Raw genomic sequence first — 16,467 nt, 5'->3', positions numbered from 1 at the left:
GGGGGTGGGGGTTTGGGGTATTCGGCAGGGGTGGGGGTGCTAAAGGAGACCCGTCAATTGGCGGTGGGGCAACATGACCCAAATGGCTCTGATAAAGCACTAAAGTGACAGCAGTTTTAAAATGTACACATAAACTGCATGTGAATCTATGAAACATACCAATGCTGGAGAACAGGAGTTACAGGTATGTAACGTATTCATTCTATTGCCGTGTGAAATCCAAAATCTTGGAGAAATGCAATAATTAAGAACAGAGTTTAGGTAAATGTTCTGTTCAGTTACCAGAAATGGTACATATCTGTATCAAGCTCTTCAGCAAAGATTTTTAGTTATCTCCTTCACAACCTCCTATCTTTCATAGTCGCATTCCACTTGTTCTTGAGTGCCTAGCGGCTTGCAAGAACGATGAGCAAATTAAGTACCATCTAATGCAATGGGTTGGAACACATTCGAAGTTGAAAGGGCAATATGTCCAGGAAGCTGATATGAGCTGAGTTATGTAATATATGTTTATAAGATATTTATTATTGGGAAGTAATCTGGAAATGCAGTACATGAATTGTATAAGCAATTTTCCTCCTTTAATGTGAATCCTTTAACTGGTAAAGTTATGTTTTTTGATTTTTGTTTTAGACGTCTTAACCCACATTCTCTCGCTGCACATGAAGCAAATCATGAGTTAAGTCTCCATATATCTAGAGAAGGGAAACAGTATCCATCTGTGTTTTGTTCTGGTGAAGTTGCCAGTAACGTGAGCAGTATGTCCTCTTCTGACAAACTGGCAAAATGGGAGGTGCTTGGAGTCCAGGGAGCACTTCTAAGTCATTTTATTCAGCCCGTCTATCTCAGCAGCATGCTTATTGGTAAGTTCATTTAAGCAGTTAAATGCATTAAATGATATTATGTCACATTTGTCTGCAAAAGTCCACAGTTCTTTATTCCACTCTGCGCAGAAGAGCCTCAACATTTAGCCACAAGTGTCCCACAGAGACCCATCCTTTTAAAGAGTCATGTCTCATGTGTCTGGTGCCATAGCTGAAATATTGAAATAGACAGGGTGGTTTCTGTTGTTTGGAATTTGTCCTGTTTGCTTGATGTCTCTCTTTGTACAGATGCATTCAAAGAGGACAAGGTTGCGTTATGTGGGGCTTACATTCACAGTCTTTGGTGACCATGCTCTGTCCCTGCATGATTTTGTAGGTGTTAAACTCCTGTAATTGCAGTTCTCTGTTGCACTACACAAGAGTCTCTACCTTTTGTCCCTCTTCCTCTTGTCACTAAAGCGAGCAATCTAATTTCATGTAGCACTCTTTGCCTTACATTGCATTTTTCTTCTTGTACTGAATTGAATGTGTGTTGTCCTAATTTGTACTGCATTGTATTTATGTTTTATGATTTTTTGTATAGTGCGTTGAAGCAACGTTCAATACATAAGCTAAATTAGCACAGGGGAGCAGAAGAATATCACCAAATTAGTTATCAAGGGATGACCCAGCAAACGTTATTCTAAGACTTGCAAGTATGGAACAGCGCATCATCCCTTCCCACAAACCAGGCCAACACAATTTGCCCTACAGCTTACCTCACCTTGTAGCTCCCCAGACGCTCAACCTCTTGCCACTCTACACAGCTTCCTCTTAGTATCCTCCCTCCCATATATAACAATAAACATTCATATTATGTCTTAGTCCATCATGAGTTGTTAGTGCCCTTTATTTACCACGTGTCCATGTCCGTTTCGACTCGTCGTTGCTGACATCTGATGGCATCCTCCGCAGTCGAGGGGCATTTGTACACCGCCCACTTGCACCTTTCCCCGCTTGCACTTAAAGCTTCTTTTTTTCCATCTGGTTATAACTGGTACAATCCAAAGATGGCGGCTGGGGGACCTTCACCCAGTGTCCCTGGAAGCCTCAGAATTGCTGATCCCTGCACTCTCCTCTGCGCCATACTGCATATTTCCTGGCATTGGCTTTCCCAAAACAGGCATTGGCAGGGCAAAAAGGTTCAGGAGGTAGCCTCAATCAATGTCCGCTGAGATTTAAAGAAAAATAAAAAACATTCTCCAGCATGGGGTCTGGCATGGATTCACATGCTCATGAATATTCCCCGTCGTCAGGCTGGGAATCCTCGGTAAAGAAAAAACCAGTATCAGTTTCGTTTCTGATCTGTCTTTCGTAGTAATAACCAATCACTGGTCTCTGCGTCATACTGACCACAGCCAATGACTGCCCTCTACCTAAGCACCGCCTCTGGCAGCCATCTTCAGATTTTTACCGCACGTTCATGTGTTGGGATCCTCGTGCTATTGCTCTCGAGCGTTAGTGCTATTTTTCGCGCTTTTTCACAAAAAACTTCAATTCTTTCGGTCAAAAGAGCCTCAAGCTCCACCGATCCTACATCCGATCAACGGGGACCCGTGTCGGATTCGTCTGTGCCCCTCAAGGGTGAAGATTTCGTCGAGCTACACTTCGGAGGACTCCAGAAGCTTCTCAGGCCCGGTCTCGGAGATGGCCCAGGAGAAGGGAAGCTCGACGCCCGGAAAGCTGTTCAGGGTCTGCCCTGGATGCCAGCTGCAGAACGTCTTTAAGGAAGACGAACACTCTTTCTGCCTTTACTGCCTTCATGAGGACAAAACGCACGTGGAGAAGGACTGTGCGTTTTGCGGCAACATGTCGGAACGGACCATGAAGGACCGTCATCAACGTCTCGCCAACTGGCTGGAGGGTAAGAGCCCGTCTGGCGAGAAGAAGAAGAAATCCGAGCGGTCTTCTAAGACCTTTGAGGGCGCCCCGGCGACGGGGGCCCAACATAAGGCCAAGCACCGCGAGTCCGCTGGCACCGGGAGCGCCGAACGGTCGGGCTCTACGGGCGCCAGGCAGGGCGCACCCTCCCCGGCACCATCAACCACGAGCCAACGCTCTGGGTCGGGTAAGAGGAAGGCCGAGCACCCGGCGAAGCTCCTGGAGAGGCCCCGGTCGAGCTCTAAGGCAGAGGAGGAGCGTGGCAGTGCCCCCTCCCTCAAGGATAAGGCGGTGAGCGCACCTAAGGTGGTGAAGGCCTTGATCCATCCGACCAAGCCCTCTATCGAAACGGTCGCGGCGGCCCTGGCTCAGCCTGTGGAGGCTGCGCCAGTGGTGGCGACCTCAGGGCCCAGAATCTCCCTGCCTCCTCGGAGGGAGTCTTCTTTTGTGCCCATCGATAGGACCCCCGTGAAACCCTCCGTGGGGAAGAAGACGGGGGGGCAGGGCGTCGTCGTAGATTCGGCCTCAACCTCAGAAGAGGAGCTGATCGAGGTCTTAAGCCACGGCCTAGGCGTGGAACAAGGCCAGCCCGTCAGAATGGACCCCGACGCGGGTGACGACGACGACATCGTCGAGGATACAGACGGGGCCCCTGCTCGCCCGTCGGATTCCCCTCTGCCAGCGCCGCGAGACAACTCGGCGGCCATTTTGTTGGCCATACAGTCCTTATGCACCGAGATAAGGACGAGGCTACCGTTACCGACGGAGGAACCTCTCCCGTCGGGGGATCCAGAACCGGGACCTTCTGGTGTTCCCCCTACCAAGAAAAGAAGGATCCATCCTCCACCTCCTTTTCAACCGTCGCGCCCCGTCCAGCCCTCCTCCCCGTCCACCCTAGGAGATGATACGGGGACTGACACGGCAGCGACGGGTACGGACGACGAGGCATACGACGAGGATTTTCCGTCGTCGCCCCCCACCAGGGCTTCTCCGCCCGACGAGATCGGATCTTTCCACTCCATGATCTCCAGGGCTTCCGAGCTTTTCCAACTCTGCCCTGAGGAGAAGAAAAAGGAAGGCTTCCTTTATCAGCGGCGCGAGGCCAAGAGGAAGACGGTCCTCGCAGTGCCTCTGTTGGACGACATTTGGGATGAGGGCCTTTCCCTCCTCAAGAACCCTTCCACTACGCCAGCTAGAAGAGACCGGTACGAGAAAAAGTACCGGGTCCCGGACACGGCCCCCCTATGCCTCCGGGCGCAGCCTACCCCGGACTCCGTCGTCTCCGCGGCAGCCAGGAAGAAAGCGGGGGGGGGTGCGGCCTCCACATCGACTTCCCCGCCGGACGGCGAGGGAAAGAAATTGGATGCTATGGGACGTAGAGTCATCTCGTTGGCAGCGACGACGATTAAAGCGGCCAACGCCTTGGCTATCGTGGCCCGCTACGACAGGGAGCTCTGGTACAAGATAGCTCCCCTGCTGGATTTTCTGCCGGACGACAAGAGGGCGGAGGCCCTTGAGATCCTCCAGGAAGGTGAAGTGGCTTCGGACCACGCCATCACCGTGGCGACGGACATCGCCGACACTGGGTTCCGCCAGCTGGGCAACGGCGTTTGCCTTCGACGTCGTGGATGGCTCAAAGCTACGGACTTTCGGCAGGACGTCCAGACCAGAGTCCTGGACATGCCCTTCGACGGGAACAACCTGTTTGGGAAGACAGTGGACGATTCCCTTCAGGCCATCAAGGCGGATACTGAGACGGCCCGGGCCCTTGGAGTCCTGCAGCAAAGACGGACGCCCTTTCGGAGCGGCGGAGGCAAGGGCGCCTCCAAAGGTTCCGGCGGCGGTTTCGCTTCCTACCGTCAAGCGGCCCGCTCGTCGTCGCAAGAGGCCTACAGAGGACGAGGCAAGTCTAGCGGACCCCGCCGTCGTCGCCAAGGAGGTCAAGGCGGCAAGGCCGCGTCCAAGCAGGATTGAACCGGCCGTGGGGTCGGGCCCCCACCGAAGCACCCCGGTGGGAGGCCGGCTGGCGGGCTTCGTCAGCGTGTGGGAGTCCATCTCCACCGACCGTTGGGTGCTGGACGCCCTGGCCCGGGGCCACGCGCTCGAGTTTCAAAGAAGGTGCCCGCGCGTCCCCCCCGTGGCCAGGAAAGAACTTCACGTCCCTCAACTTCTCCTGGAGGTAAAGGCGATGCTCAGAAAGGGCGCCATCGAACTCGTCCCAAAGAGGCTTCGGGGCTCCGGAGTCTACTCGCGATACTTCCTCGTGAAGAAGAAGACGGGAGGATGGCGCCCCATCCTGGACCTGCGACGGCTGAACAAGTTCATCAAGGCGCAGAAGTTCCGGATGGTCACCCTCCAGCACGTCCTGGGTCAACTGGAGGAAGGAGACTTCCTATCGTCGTTGGATTTGGAGGATGCCTACTTCCACATTCCCATCCTAAAGGGGCACCGAAAATTCCTCAGGTTCGTGGTCCAAGGGCGTCATTACCAGTTCAAAGCCCTTCCCTTCGGACTACGGTCGGCACCCAGGGTATTCACCAAGTGCCTCGCACCGGTGGCGGCGCAGCTGCGCCGCGAGGGGATTCACGTCTAACCCTACCTGGACGACTGGCTCATCCGCCCCAAGACGAAGGAGCTCGCCGTGGTCCACACGGCAAGGACCGTCCAACTCCTCACGGACCTGGGATTCTCCGTGAACTACGCCAAATCCCACCTGGTGCCCGCGCAAGTCGCACTGTTTCTGGGAGCGAGGCTCGACACAGTGTCCCTTCTGGCCTCCCCGTCGGAGGAGAGGACCAGGACCATCTTGGGCAAGGTGCAACGGATGTTGGTGGCCGACGCGGCCAAAGTGAGATCCATCAAGTCCCTCCTCGGGATGATGTCTTCCTGCATCTACCTCATTCCCATGTGCAGGCTCCGGATGCGCCCGTTGCAAGAATTCCTGGATGCGCGCTGGATCCAGACGACGGGCAGCTTCGAGGAAAGGATCAAGCTCGACGAGAGTTTCCGACGAGCGATACGGTGGTGGGGCACCCGCGCGCATCTGACGGCGGGCATGGACTTCCAGACCCCAGCCCACCAGGAGACTGTGACCACGGATGCCTCCCTGGAAGGGTGGGGAGCGCACACCGAAAATCTGCACGCGAGGGGACTCTGGCTCCCGACGGAGAAGTCCCTGCATATCAACGTCCTGGAGCTCCGTGCAGTGTTTTGGGCCCTCAGGTCCTTCCTTCCGTCCCTCAAGGGCAAGGTGGTGAGGATCTTCACCAACAACACCACCACCATGTTTTACATCAGGAAACAGGGCGGAACCAGGTCCCCAGCGCTGTCCAAGGAGGCGCAGGACCTGTGGCATTGGGCCGTCGCCCAAGGGATTTTTCTGGTGCCGTTTCATCTGGCAGGGATAAAAAACACCATCGCCGACTCACTCAGCAGGGAGCTGCGCTCGTGCCACGAGTGGGAACTACGGCAGGATCTGGTGGATCGCCTCTTCCGACGGTGGAGCACACCCCAGATCGACCTGTTCGCGACGGCGACGAACACCAAGTGCCGGAGGTTCGCCAGCAGGTTTCCCCAGACGAGGAGCATGGGCGATGCTTTCTCGTTCCCCTGGGAGGGCCTGTTCCTCTACGTGTTCCCTCCCTTGCCTCTGCTAATCCGGCTCGTCAACCAGCTCAAGAGGTCACGGTGCAGGATGATCCTCGTCGCACCTGCGTGGCCGAGGCAGATATGGTTCCCGGACCTTCTGGACTTGTCAGCGTCCCCGCCGATCAAGCTGCCGGCGGACGCGGATCTACTCTCCAGGGAAGGAGGCGCCATCCTCCACCACGACCCGAAGTCGCTGAACTTGCAGGCCTGGCTCCTGCAGCGCTAGAGTTTGGAGGATACGACATACCGGCCGATTGCAGAGAGGTTCTTGCAAAGGCCAGGGCGTCCTCGACTCTTAAATGCTACGGACACAAATGGAAGAGGTTCTCTGTCTGGTGCCACGCACAGAAGATTAACCCTCTACGGATTACGGCTCCCCAAGTACTGCCGTACCTGCTGACGCTGGCCAAAGCTGGTTTGGCACACGCGTCCATCAAGATTCATCTTGCTGCGATCTCCCGATACACCAGAACCACGGGGCGGACGTCCTTGTGGTCTCATCGTCTGGTGAAAGAGTTCATGAAGGGACTGTTCAGATCGTTCCCGCCGGTGAAGGCTCCGGCCCCGGCGTGGGAGCTCAACGTGATGCTGACCAAGCTCATGGGACCTCCGTTCGAGCCTCTGCACTCGGCCCCGTTGAAGTTTCTATCGTGGAAAACAGCTTTTCTTGTGGCCATCACCTCCGCACGACGAGTGGGAGAGATCCAGGCCCTTTCCTGCAAGGCCCCGTACTTGACTTTCCACGACACGAGGGTAGTGCTCAGGACGCACCCCTCCTTCATGCCCAAGGTACCCTCGGACTTCCATCTCAACGAACCCTTGGTGTTACCTGTGTTCTTCCCGTCGCCTTCGTCGCCGGCTGAGAGGACTTTGCACTCGCTGGATGTAGCTAGAGCGCTGAAGTTCTACGTGGACCGCACGAAGGGGTTTCGGAAGACGCCACAACTCTTTGTGAACTTTGGACCTGTCAATCAGGGGAAGGCTCTCTCGAAGGCTTCCATCTCCAGATGGCTCTCCGGCTGTATCATGTACTGTCACCGGTTGGCAAACCGACCGCTGCCTGGCCGTCCGAGAGCCCATTCCACCAGAGCGATCGCAGCTACCACGGCGTTCCTATCTGGTGTGCCCCTGCTGGACATATGCAGGGCTGCTACGTGGAGGTCGACGCACACCTTCACGAAATTCTACTGCGTCGACCGGGATTCCAGGGAGGAGTCCAGGGTCGGCCAAGCAGTGCTGCGCAACCTGTTCGCCTGAGGTGAGCCTGGTGAGGAGGTAAGATGCTTAATGTTGAGTTGATGTGATGCTTAATGTTGAGCCTTTGCCACCTCCCGTGGTTGTGCATGTGTGTACTGCTATGTATTCTTTATTCATGAGCATGTGAATCCATGCCAGACCCCATGCTGGAGAAGGAACAAGTTACTTACCTGTAACTGTTGTTCTCCAGCATGGGTCTGGCATGGATTCACATGCGAACCCTCCCGCCTACCCCTCTGCGGCTCTTCACTTGGTCATACTGCCACTTCACGTGCTTCCAAATCTGAAGATGGCTGCCAGAGGCGGTGCTTAGGTAGAGGGCAGTCATTGGCTGTGGTCAGTATGACGCAGAGACCAGTGATTGGTTATTACTACGAAAGACAGATCAGAAACGAAACTGATACTGGTTTTTTCTTTACCTAGGATTCCCAGCCTGACGACGGGGAATATTCATGAGCATGTGAATCCATGCCAGACCCATGCTGGAGAACAACAGTTACAGGTAAGTAACTTGTTCCTTCTGGCCCATTGTGCGAACAGATATCACAATGGTATCATAAAACAGAAACAGTGCCATAATACATCCAGAAACCTTCCGATTTAATTCATTTTACCTTTCACTCACGTTTATTAGGACGCAACAGGAAATATACTTCTATCCCTCACACTAATGATCCCTCTTATGTTCCTTTGTGGAGGGGGATCAGCTCTGTCTGGACTTCGTATTGTTAATTATTTTTAGATGTGTAGTAAGAACAACTATCATGTGGAGATTCAATTGTTTAAGTTCTTGCTCCAGTGCCTTGGCTTCTTGGTGCACTTCTAGGAGTGCAAATGATGCGCAATTATCAGAGGTCCAGCAAAGGTTAGCTGAGTTGGAGGGTGTCGTAGAAACAGCTACAGCTTCACTTCTATGACAGCACTTGTGACAACAGGTTATCACTGACAGAAGGAAAAAGAACACTATTAGACACATAGTGGCAGTAATGTAAGATTGTTAAGACACTTCTTGGTGAACTGCATAGAAGATATCTCCAGGAACAGATATTGTGGCTGTACAATGCGCAACCTTAAATGCTCGCTTCTTATTATACAGGTTCTCTAGTATCTGCAAATTATTGGTAATGTCTGTCACATTCCTGATTTCTTCCTCGACTTTCTCAATGCCTTCAAATATTCGAGGCATCAATTTCATCCAATATTTCAGAGATTCTATGTGGACTGTAGCAATTGAAATTTCACCAGCTGGCCATAAGACTCTAAACCGCCTAGTTCCAGTATCAACAGAAAAAGGTATTTCGAAGGGATTGTGTCCTCTGACGTATTCCTTATCTTTGATAATTCGTCTCCAGCTTGCTGGCCTCGGAAATTTTTTCTCTGTAGAGGGCGCTGCGCGTCGACGTCCGCCGTGTCGATGTCCCTCGACAGCCACCGTATCGGCGCCGACGTCACCATGCCCATAAATAGCCACGCACGGCGTCCGTTGCTCAGTTCTGTTTTTCCGCACTTCGTGTGGCCTCAGAATATCATTGCTCAGTTGATTCAGATAAAACCCCTTATATTTACTCGAATACCAACTCGTTCTCGATGGCTTCTTCATCGGAACCGACGACTCTGCGGTCCGGCTTCAAAGAATGTCAAGACTGCGGTAAGAAAATGTCGATAAAAGATCCATACAGGATCTGCTTGTGGTGCTTGGGAGTCAAGCACCATTGTTCGGAGTTTGAGGACTGCATGTCCATGACAGCGAAAGCCTTGAAGGAGCGCAATGGGAAGCTCGAGAGAGGTAAGTCAGTCAAAACCTCCTCGAAAGTTTCTTCGGTCGAGGCATTCGTCTCCTCGCCGTCGAAATCATTCCCATTCTAGGTCTCGAAGTAGCTCCCACCGTTCGTCGAAATCTAGACACTCAAAGAAGAGACGTCGAAGATCCCCTTCCTCGTCTTCTTCCCCAGAAAGGGTCTCCTGCCCCACAAAACAAAGCAATCAGGATGAGTGGGAGGAATTCAGGAAGAAAATGGAAGGAAGAAAATGCTAAGCTTCTTCCAGAAAGCAGCCTCGACCCCCTCGAAGACAGCTGAGGGTGGTACCCCGGGTGAAAAACCCAAAGTCGCTGCACCTGGCGAAAGAGTCCACCCGAGAGCGCCACGGGCCATCGGGTAAGAAGGCACCATCTTCGACGCCGTCGTCGAAGATCCCTTCGACGCATGGATCGGCGCCATCAACGCCGTTGTCGAAGGGTTCTTCGACGCATCGGTCGATCGAATCGACGCCATCGTCGATGCCGACATCAACGCCGATGAAAGAGAAAACCACGGCTACTTCACAGCCAACGGTGATACCAAGAGCCTCTGGCACGACGCCGAGACCGTCGTCGAAATCCTCGAGTAGGATCCCGATCCTCTCGAGTTCTTCGAGGCCTCTTCCAGTTTTCTCGACGCGTTTCTCAGCGCCTTCGAAGCCTGACACATCGGTGTCAACGACATCAACGTTTTCTAGCTCAAAAATGACGAGTTTGGCTCCTTCTGCCTTAGAAATCGGTTTTACACCATTTCCGAGGTCGGAGTACCCCGGATTATCTTCAATCTATGAAGAAGGGGAGGATTCTGACCAGGAAACCTTCGGGTTGAAGAGGGCAACACTACCTGTTTCAGAGTATTTTACCTCTGAGGAAAGAAGGTTGAAATACCTACAGGAATCATTACATGAGGCAAGTGGGCTCGACACTTCCCCAGAAGTGGAATTTGTCAAACCAGATCCAGGGAACATGCCGAAACACCCTATAGAACCCTGATGGCAAGCATTATTGAATTTATGGGTTGGTCTGCGCCTTCACCTGTTTTTCAACAGGATGACCTGACAGACATACTAGACAAAGATGCAGCCTTGCAAAGGAAGATTTCATCTAATTGGAAACAAGTATAGAGTAGCTGCTGCTGACCCTGAATACTTATCAAAACACCCGACTCCAGAGAGCCTGGTGGTTCAAACGGCAACCTCATCAAGCAGCAGATCTGCTTACCCTACTGCCCCACAGGATAGAGATGACAAAAGGTACGATGCTATGGAAAAAATATCTTTTCTGCTTGTAGTATGGCGTTGAAGTCCATCAACGCCACCTGCACGCTAGCCAGGTTCAGTCACACACTGTGGGAGTGTGCTTCATCAGCGGCTGACTGCATACCGGAAGGAGAGGAAAGGGAAGCCTTCCTTAACATCATCAAAGCTGGCAAAGATGCCATGTGCAAGTCACTTCAAACTGGCATCGATTCCGCTGACAGTATCAGCAGGGCAAGTACGACAATCCGCAGGCATGCGTGGTTTGCGAAAGTCTGGCTTTGCTCCAGATGTACAGGCCAGACTTTTGAATATGCCCTTTGACAGCTCTTCTTTATTCGGTAAAAAGGCTGATGACAGTCTGGAAAAGTTGCAGACATCTAAAGCAGCGGCAAAATCTTTAGGAGCTGCAATCCGCCAAACTCCTTTTCGCCCCTCAGGAACCTCTGGGAGAGCAAAGTCCTTTCGCTATTATTCCGCATTCGGGAAAGGCAGAGGACAGCCGGCTCAAAGAGGCCAAAGGAGATCCACCCGAGGTGGACGGGTAAAAAGTACTAAAGCCGCAGCAGCAGCAGGTGCCTCTTTACCCTCGGCATCTGCATCAGCCGCCCACAAACCACTTTGAGGTCTTTCCACACAAAACACCTGTAGGGGGCAGGTTAACTCACCATCTGACGGAATGGCAGGCTATTATGTCAGATGCTTGGGCATTGGAGACAGTTGCCCAGCGTTACTACCTACCCTTTTTACACATCCCTCAGAGTCATCCACCGTGGCACAGCTCTCTAAAAGTTCCAGATCCGCTCCTCTTGCAGGAAATTATAGACCTGCTAGAGAAAGGTGCCATAGAACCGGTACCTGTAGCAGACAGGAACAAGGGCTGGTACTCCCCCTACTTTCTCATACCAAAGAAGGACGGAGGACTGAGACCCATCCTGGACTTACGAGAATTGAACAAGTTCCTCAGGAAGGACAAGTTCAAGATGGTAACTCTCTCTCAGATCCTTCAGGCCTTCCAGCTCCAGGACTGGCTGGTATCTCTGGACCTTCAGGATGCTTATTTCCATGTGCCAATCCATCTCAAACACAGGGAATACCTTAGGTTCGCAATTGGCGACTCTCATTATCAATTTCGAGTTCTACCATTTGGTCTGACCTCCGCCCTGAGGGTCTTCACCAAGCTAATGTCGGTAGTGGCTGCGAGTCTAAGGAGGGAAGGGATCCACGTCTACCCCTACCTGGACGATTGGCTGATCAGAGCTGTATCTTCGGAACAAGCTCAGATCCAGCTAGATTATGTCTGCCACTTCCTTCACAAACTGGGCTTCTCCCTCAATTTAAAGAAGTCAGAGAGGATAACATCACAGAGACTCCAGTTCATTGGAGCGGTCCTGGAAACTTCCCTGGGAAAAGCCTCGCCACCAGAGGTGAGGGCTCAAGATATTCTGCAGATGGTCAACAAGTTTCAAAATGCCCAACGTCTCCCAGCCTTTGACTTTTTGAGGTTGCTAGGCCTCATGGCATCCTGCATCTTCCTTGTGCCAGAGCCTCGCCTGAGAATAAGATCTCTTCAGTGGGCACTGAGAAGTCAGTGGTCGCAGTTCTCAGGGAGAATGACAGATCTCCTCCGGATTCCGGACAAGGTAGCCCACGACCTTCAATGGTGGGCCTATCCAGAGAACATCTTGAAAGGAGAACTGTTTTGGCAACCATGGCCGGAGATAACAGTAGTCACAGACGCCTCACTCACGGGGTGGGGAGCCCATGCCAACGACTTGACCATCAGTGGTCGTTGGTCTCTATTGGAGTCCAGACTACACATCAACCTATTAGAGCTGAGAGCAATCAGACTAACGCTGAAAGCTTTCCTGCCATCAGTACAGGGGAGAAATGTCCTGATAATGACAGACAACACGGTGGCCATGCACTACCCCAACAAAAGAGGAGGCGTAGGATCACTGCCACTGTGCAGAGAGGCGATGCAGCTCTGGTTTTGGGCAATCCAAGAAGGAATCTCTCTGTCGGCTGTCCACCTAGCCGGAGAGAAGAACTTGAAATGGACGCTCTGAGCAGGCAGAGCACAGTCTCCCACGAGTGGGCGCTAGCTCAGGAAGTCCTTCAAGAGATCTTCTCCCTTTGGGGAACCCCTCAAGTGGATCTATTCGCCTCCAGCACCTACAGGAAGTGCGATCTGTTCTGTTCGAGGGAATTTCCCCCGAGAGGAGCTCTAGGGGACACGTTCGTAGTGGACTGGGAGTTCCCACTCCTTTACGCATTTCCACCAGTCCCTGTTATTCCTCAAATGATCAGGAGGTTTAGAAGATTCCGGAAAACCATGATCCTAATTGCCCCGGACTGGGCCAGGAGAACGTGGTACCCGGACCTTCTAGATATGTCCATCTGTCCTCAAATCCGTCTTCCACTCAGAGAATCTTCTCTCACAGAAAGGAGGTCAGGTTCTCCATCCAGACATCAGAACCCTCAACCTTCACGCTTGGCTTCTGAAAGGGTGAGGTACAAGGATTGGGACCTCCCTGATGACGTCATGGAGGTGTTGCTTTCGGCTAGAAGGCCAGCAGCAAAGTCTTTAAACAGTTGCCGTTGGAACAAATTTTGCAGCTGGTGTAGAGAAGGGAATATCGACCCTTTTTCATGTGGTACACCAACGGTGTTATCGTTTCTACTCTACTTGGCAAACTCGGGCCTTCAAGTTGGCACTGTAAAAGGCTATCTCGCAGCGCTTTCAATCTTCATTCGCACTGCAGAGGAACCATTGTATTTCAAACTACCTCTAGTAATACAATTTCTCAAGGGATTAACTAATGCTTATCCTCCAAGACCATTCCAAGTTCCCTTATGGGACTTAAATTTAGTCTTAAATTTCCTAATGGGTACTCCATTCGAACCACTCCACTCTTGTTCGCTGAGATTTCTCACTCTTAAAACTGTCGTATTTGTAGCACTAACATCTGCTAGGAGGGTGAGTGAATTACAAGCTCTCCCTTGGAAACCCCCCCATACAATTTTCCATAAGGACAAAGTTGTCCTACAGGTGAAGCCTAATTTCCTCCCAAAGGTGGTTTCTGAATTTCATATCACTCAGAAAATTACCTTACCTTCGTTCTACCCTCCTCCCCCTCTGGGGAAAGATGAAGAAAGGCTACATAGGCTGGACCCAAGGCGAGCTCTGAGCTTTTACATCAGCAGACTGCCTAGGATTAGGCAAGCAGACCAACTGTTTGTAGGATACTCAGGTCACAAGTTGGGACTACCCATAACAAAGCAGACCATTTCCAGGTGGATTATTTTGGCCATTCTGGAATGTTACAAACTGGCAGGGAAAGAGCCACCCCAAAATCTCAGGGCTCATTCAACCAGGGGTATCGCAGCCTCTTCGGCCCTCCAAAGAGGGGTACCAGTCCGAGACATATGTGCGGCTGCCACATGGTCGTCCACACATACATTCACAAAATTTTACAACCTGGATTCGTCCACTAGTCAAGAGACCAGATTTGGCAAAGCCATATTACATTCGGTTCATTCCTAAAAGGGATACATGACATTATTACTCCCACCTCCAATTACATGCCACTGCTATGGGAGTCTATCAAAGATAAGGAATACGTCGGAGGACACAATCGCTTCGAAGAACAAGTTACTGCTTACCTTGTAACGTTCTTTCGATGGGATGTTCCTCCGACATATTCCTTATCGCTCCTCCCATCCATCCCCGCAGTAATACTTCCCTTGTGGTTGCAGTTTACACTTCTTCAAGGTCAATAACCAATTCAGGCATGACTTATCTTATGCTACAAAACGGAACTGAGCAACGGACGCTGCACGTGGCTATTTATGGGCATGGTGACGTCGGCGCCGATACGGTGGCTGTCGAGGGACATCGACTCGGCGGACATCGACGTGCAGCGCCCTCTACAGAGAAAACATTTCTGAGGCCAGCTAGATGGAGACGAATTATCAAAGATAAGGAATACGTCGGAGGAACATCCCATCCAAAGAACGTTACAAGGTAAGAAGTAACTTGTTCATCTGTTTGTGGTAGTGACAGAACTAGTTCTATATACCTATCCTTAACTTGGAACAACCGTCTACCTGCTAGGGTAATCCCTGAATCCTCACCTTCCGAAAATATCCTGTTTCCTGCTAGCATAATCTGTCTTCTATCTATTTTATTTAAACATTACAATGGGGGTGGCTGCAAAGGCAATCATTTCTAATTAGAGCCAATACCAAACCATAACTCGGGTAATTATTGGAGTCGATACCTGGCAGCACTCTCTGGTGGTTTCACTTCCCACACTTCTCGTTGAGTCATCCACTCCCAATATCATCCTGACCAGGGGTTATTTGACTTGCTGGGGCCCGTAGACCTCTTTGGGCCTTGTTCAGTGAAGGAGCAATCGTTCGCCTAACAAAACTACCCCTCTCCAGAGGTTTCTCCAGGGCCACAGGTACTCCAGTATTCCTTTTCTATAAGTGGCCTCTATACCATCTTTCATCCTTCTGGTCTCTTGGTCTATGCGCCCGGTTGCCCCTGGGCCTGGTGCGCTATAGAAATAAATAAAATACAAAAAAATACAAATACAAATACCTGCGCGTCTTCTGCCTCCTCAGATCTCGCCCAAACAACCAGCACCTTCCTATTTTTTGTTCTTGCTTTTATCCTTCTCCTCCTTCTCCCATTGGTGTTTCCCTATTGATTCCCTGTGACATTCCCCACCCGGGAGGTGTCAAAAGCTAGTGAATACATAGAAAGGGGGATAAGCATCCACCCCTTTTGCTGACCCGGGTCCCCAGGCTTTTGTTAATGGTGGCCCTCTCTGAAAATTGTCAGAGTTTGTGTTAGAGTTCCAACGTTCTGCATGGAGCCGCTCCCTGACTAGTTTATAGGTGATCAAAAATAAGGGGTGCCTGATTCTAAAACCTGGTCCTGCAGGCTATATTTCATACACAAAAAACGATCAATAGAGCAGTGAGTGAGGGATGACATTTAGGGCTTCATTCATCGTTTAACATATATCGACAAATGTATATTCCAAACAAATTTTTCTTTTATTTTGTATAAATCTTTAAAAACAGATTCATGTCGTTATGTTATTTACAATACCTCAATTCATGAATCAATACAATTTTTTGACACAATTTTTCACAATTCTACAACGAATGTCTTGGCTCCCACACTCAAATGACCCCACCATCTACTCACATTCATTCATTCTCCATACACTTCCCAATCTTCAATCATATATGACCACCTATATTGGTCACTTCACTCCATTAACAATCTTTGACAAAATTAAGTTCCTCTTGCCCAATGTCAGGTAACTAGATCTGTATAGCAATATTTCCACAGATTTTGGTTGTCTACTCGTGTTTCGGTTGACGTGATCGGACTTTATTACTAGTGTCCATTCAGTAGTGCAACCTTCAACAGGACGCTCAATCTGTCCTATTTCTCATAGTAGGGTGAGCCACTATTTGTCATCTCCCTTTATTTCATACAGTACTTTCATTGTAATATCACTGGCTGTTCAGTAGCCATATAATCTGACTCACTTCCACGTAACATTATGTGAAAGCGAGCCTAGATGTGTGGACAAATCCCAACTTTACTCCTAGGTTTCAACCTGATAAGTATGGTCTCTCCTATGGGGTAAAGTAGAAAATCACTATAAGTTGTCTAAAATCAATCGTATAGCAATATAATACAGCTTAATCTCTATTGCAAAAAATGGTGTCCATGCCT

The 16,467-nt window shown here is 50.9% G+C and overlaps 1 protein-coding gene across 1 annotated transcript in view; it reads left to right on the top strand.

Moving 5' to 3' along the window:
- The window catches only part of ADAD1 (adenosine deaminase domain containing 1), a 1,643,060-nt gene that overhangs the window by 955,110 nt on the left and 671,483 nt on the right, over positions 1 to 16,467 (top strand). Inside the window, exon 9 of the mRNA XM_069631143.1 lies at positions 634 to 863. Coding sequence (XP_069487244.1) covers positions 634 to 863 — 230 coding nt within the window. The remainder of the gene's footprint in view (positions 1 to 633; positions 864 to 16,467) is intronic.

The sequence above is a fragment of the Ambystoma mexicanum genome, chromosome 6q, assembly GCF_040938575.1.
Source record: "Ambystoma mexicanum isolate Mex_15411 chromosome 6q, UKY_AmexF1_1, whole genome shotgun sequence".
Lineage (NCBI taxonomy): Eukaryota > Metazoa > Chordata > Amphibia > Caudata > Ambystomatidae > Ambystoma > Ambystoma mexicanum.
This window is presented reverse-complemented; position numbering and strand designations above follow the sequence as displayed.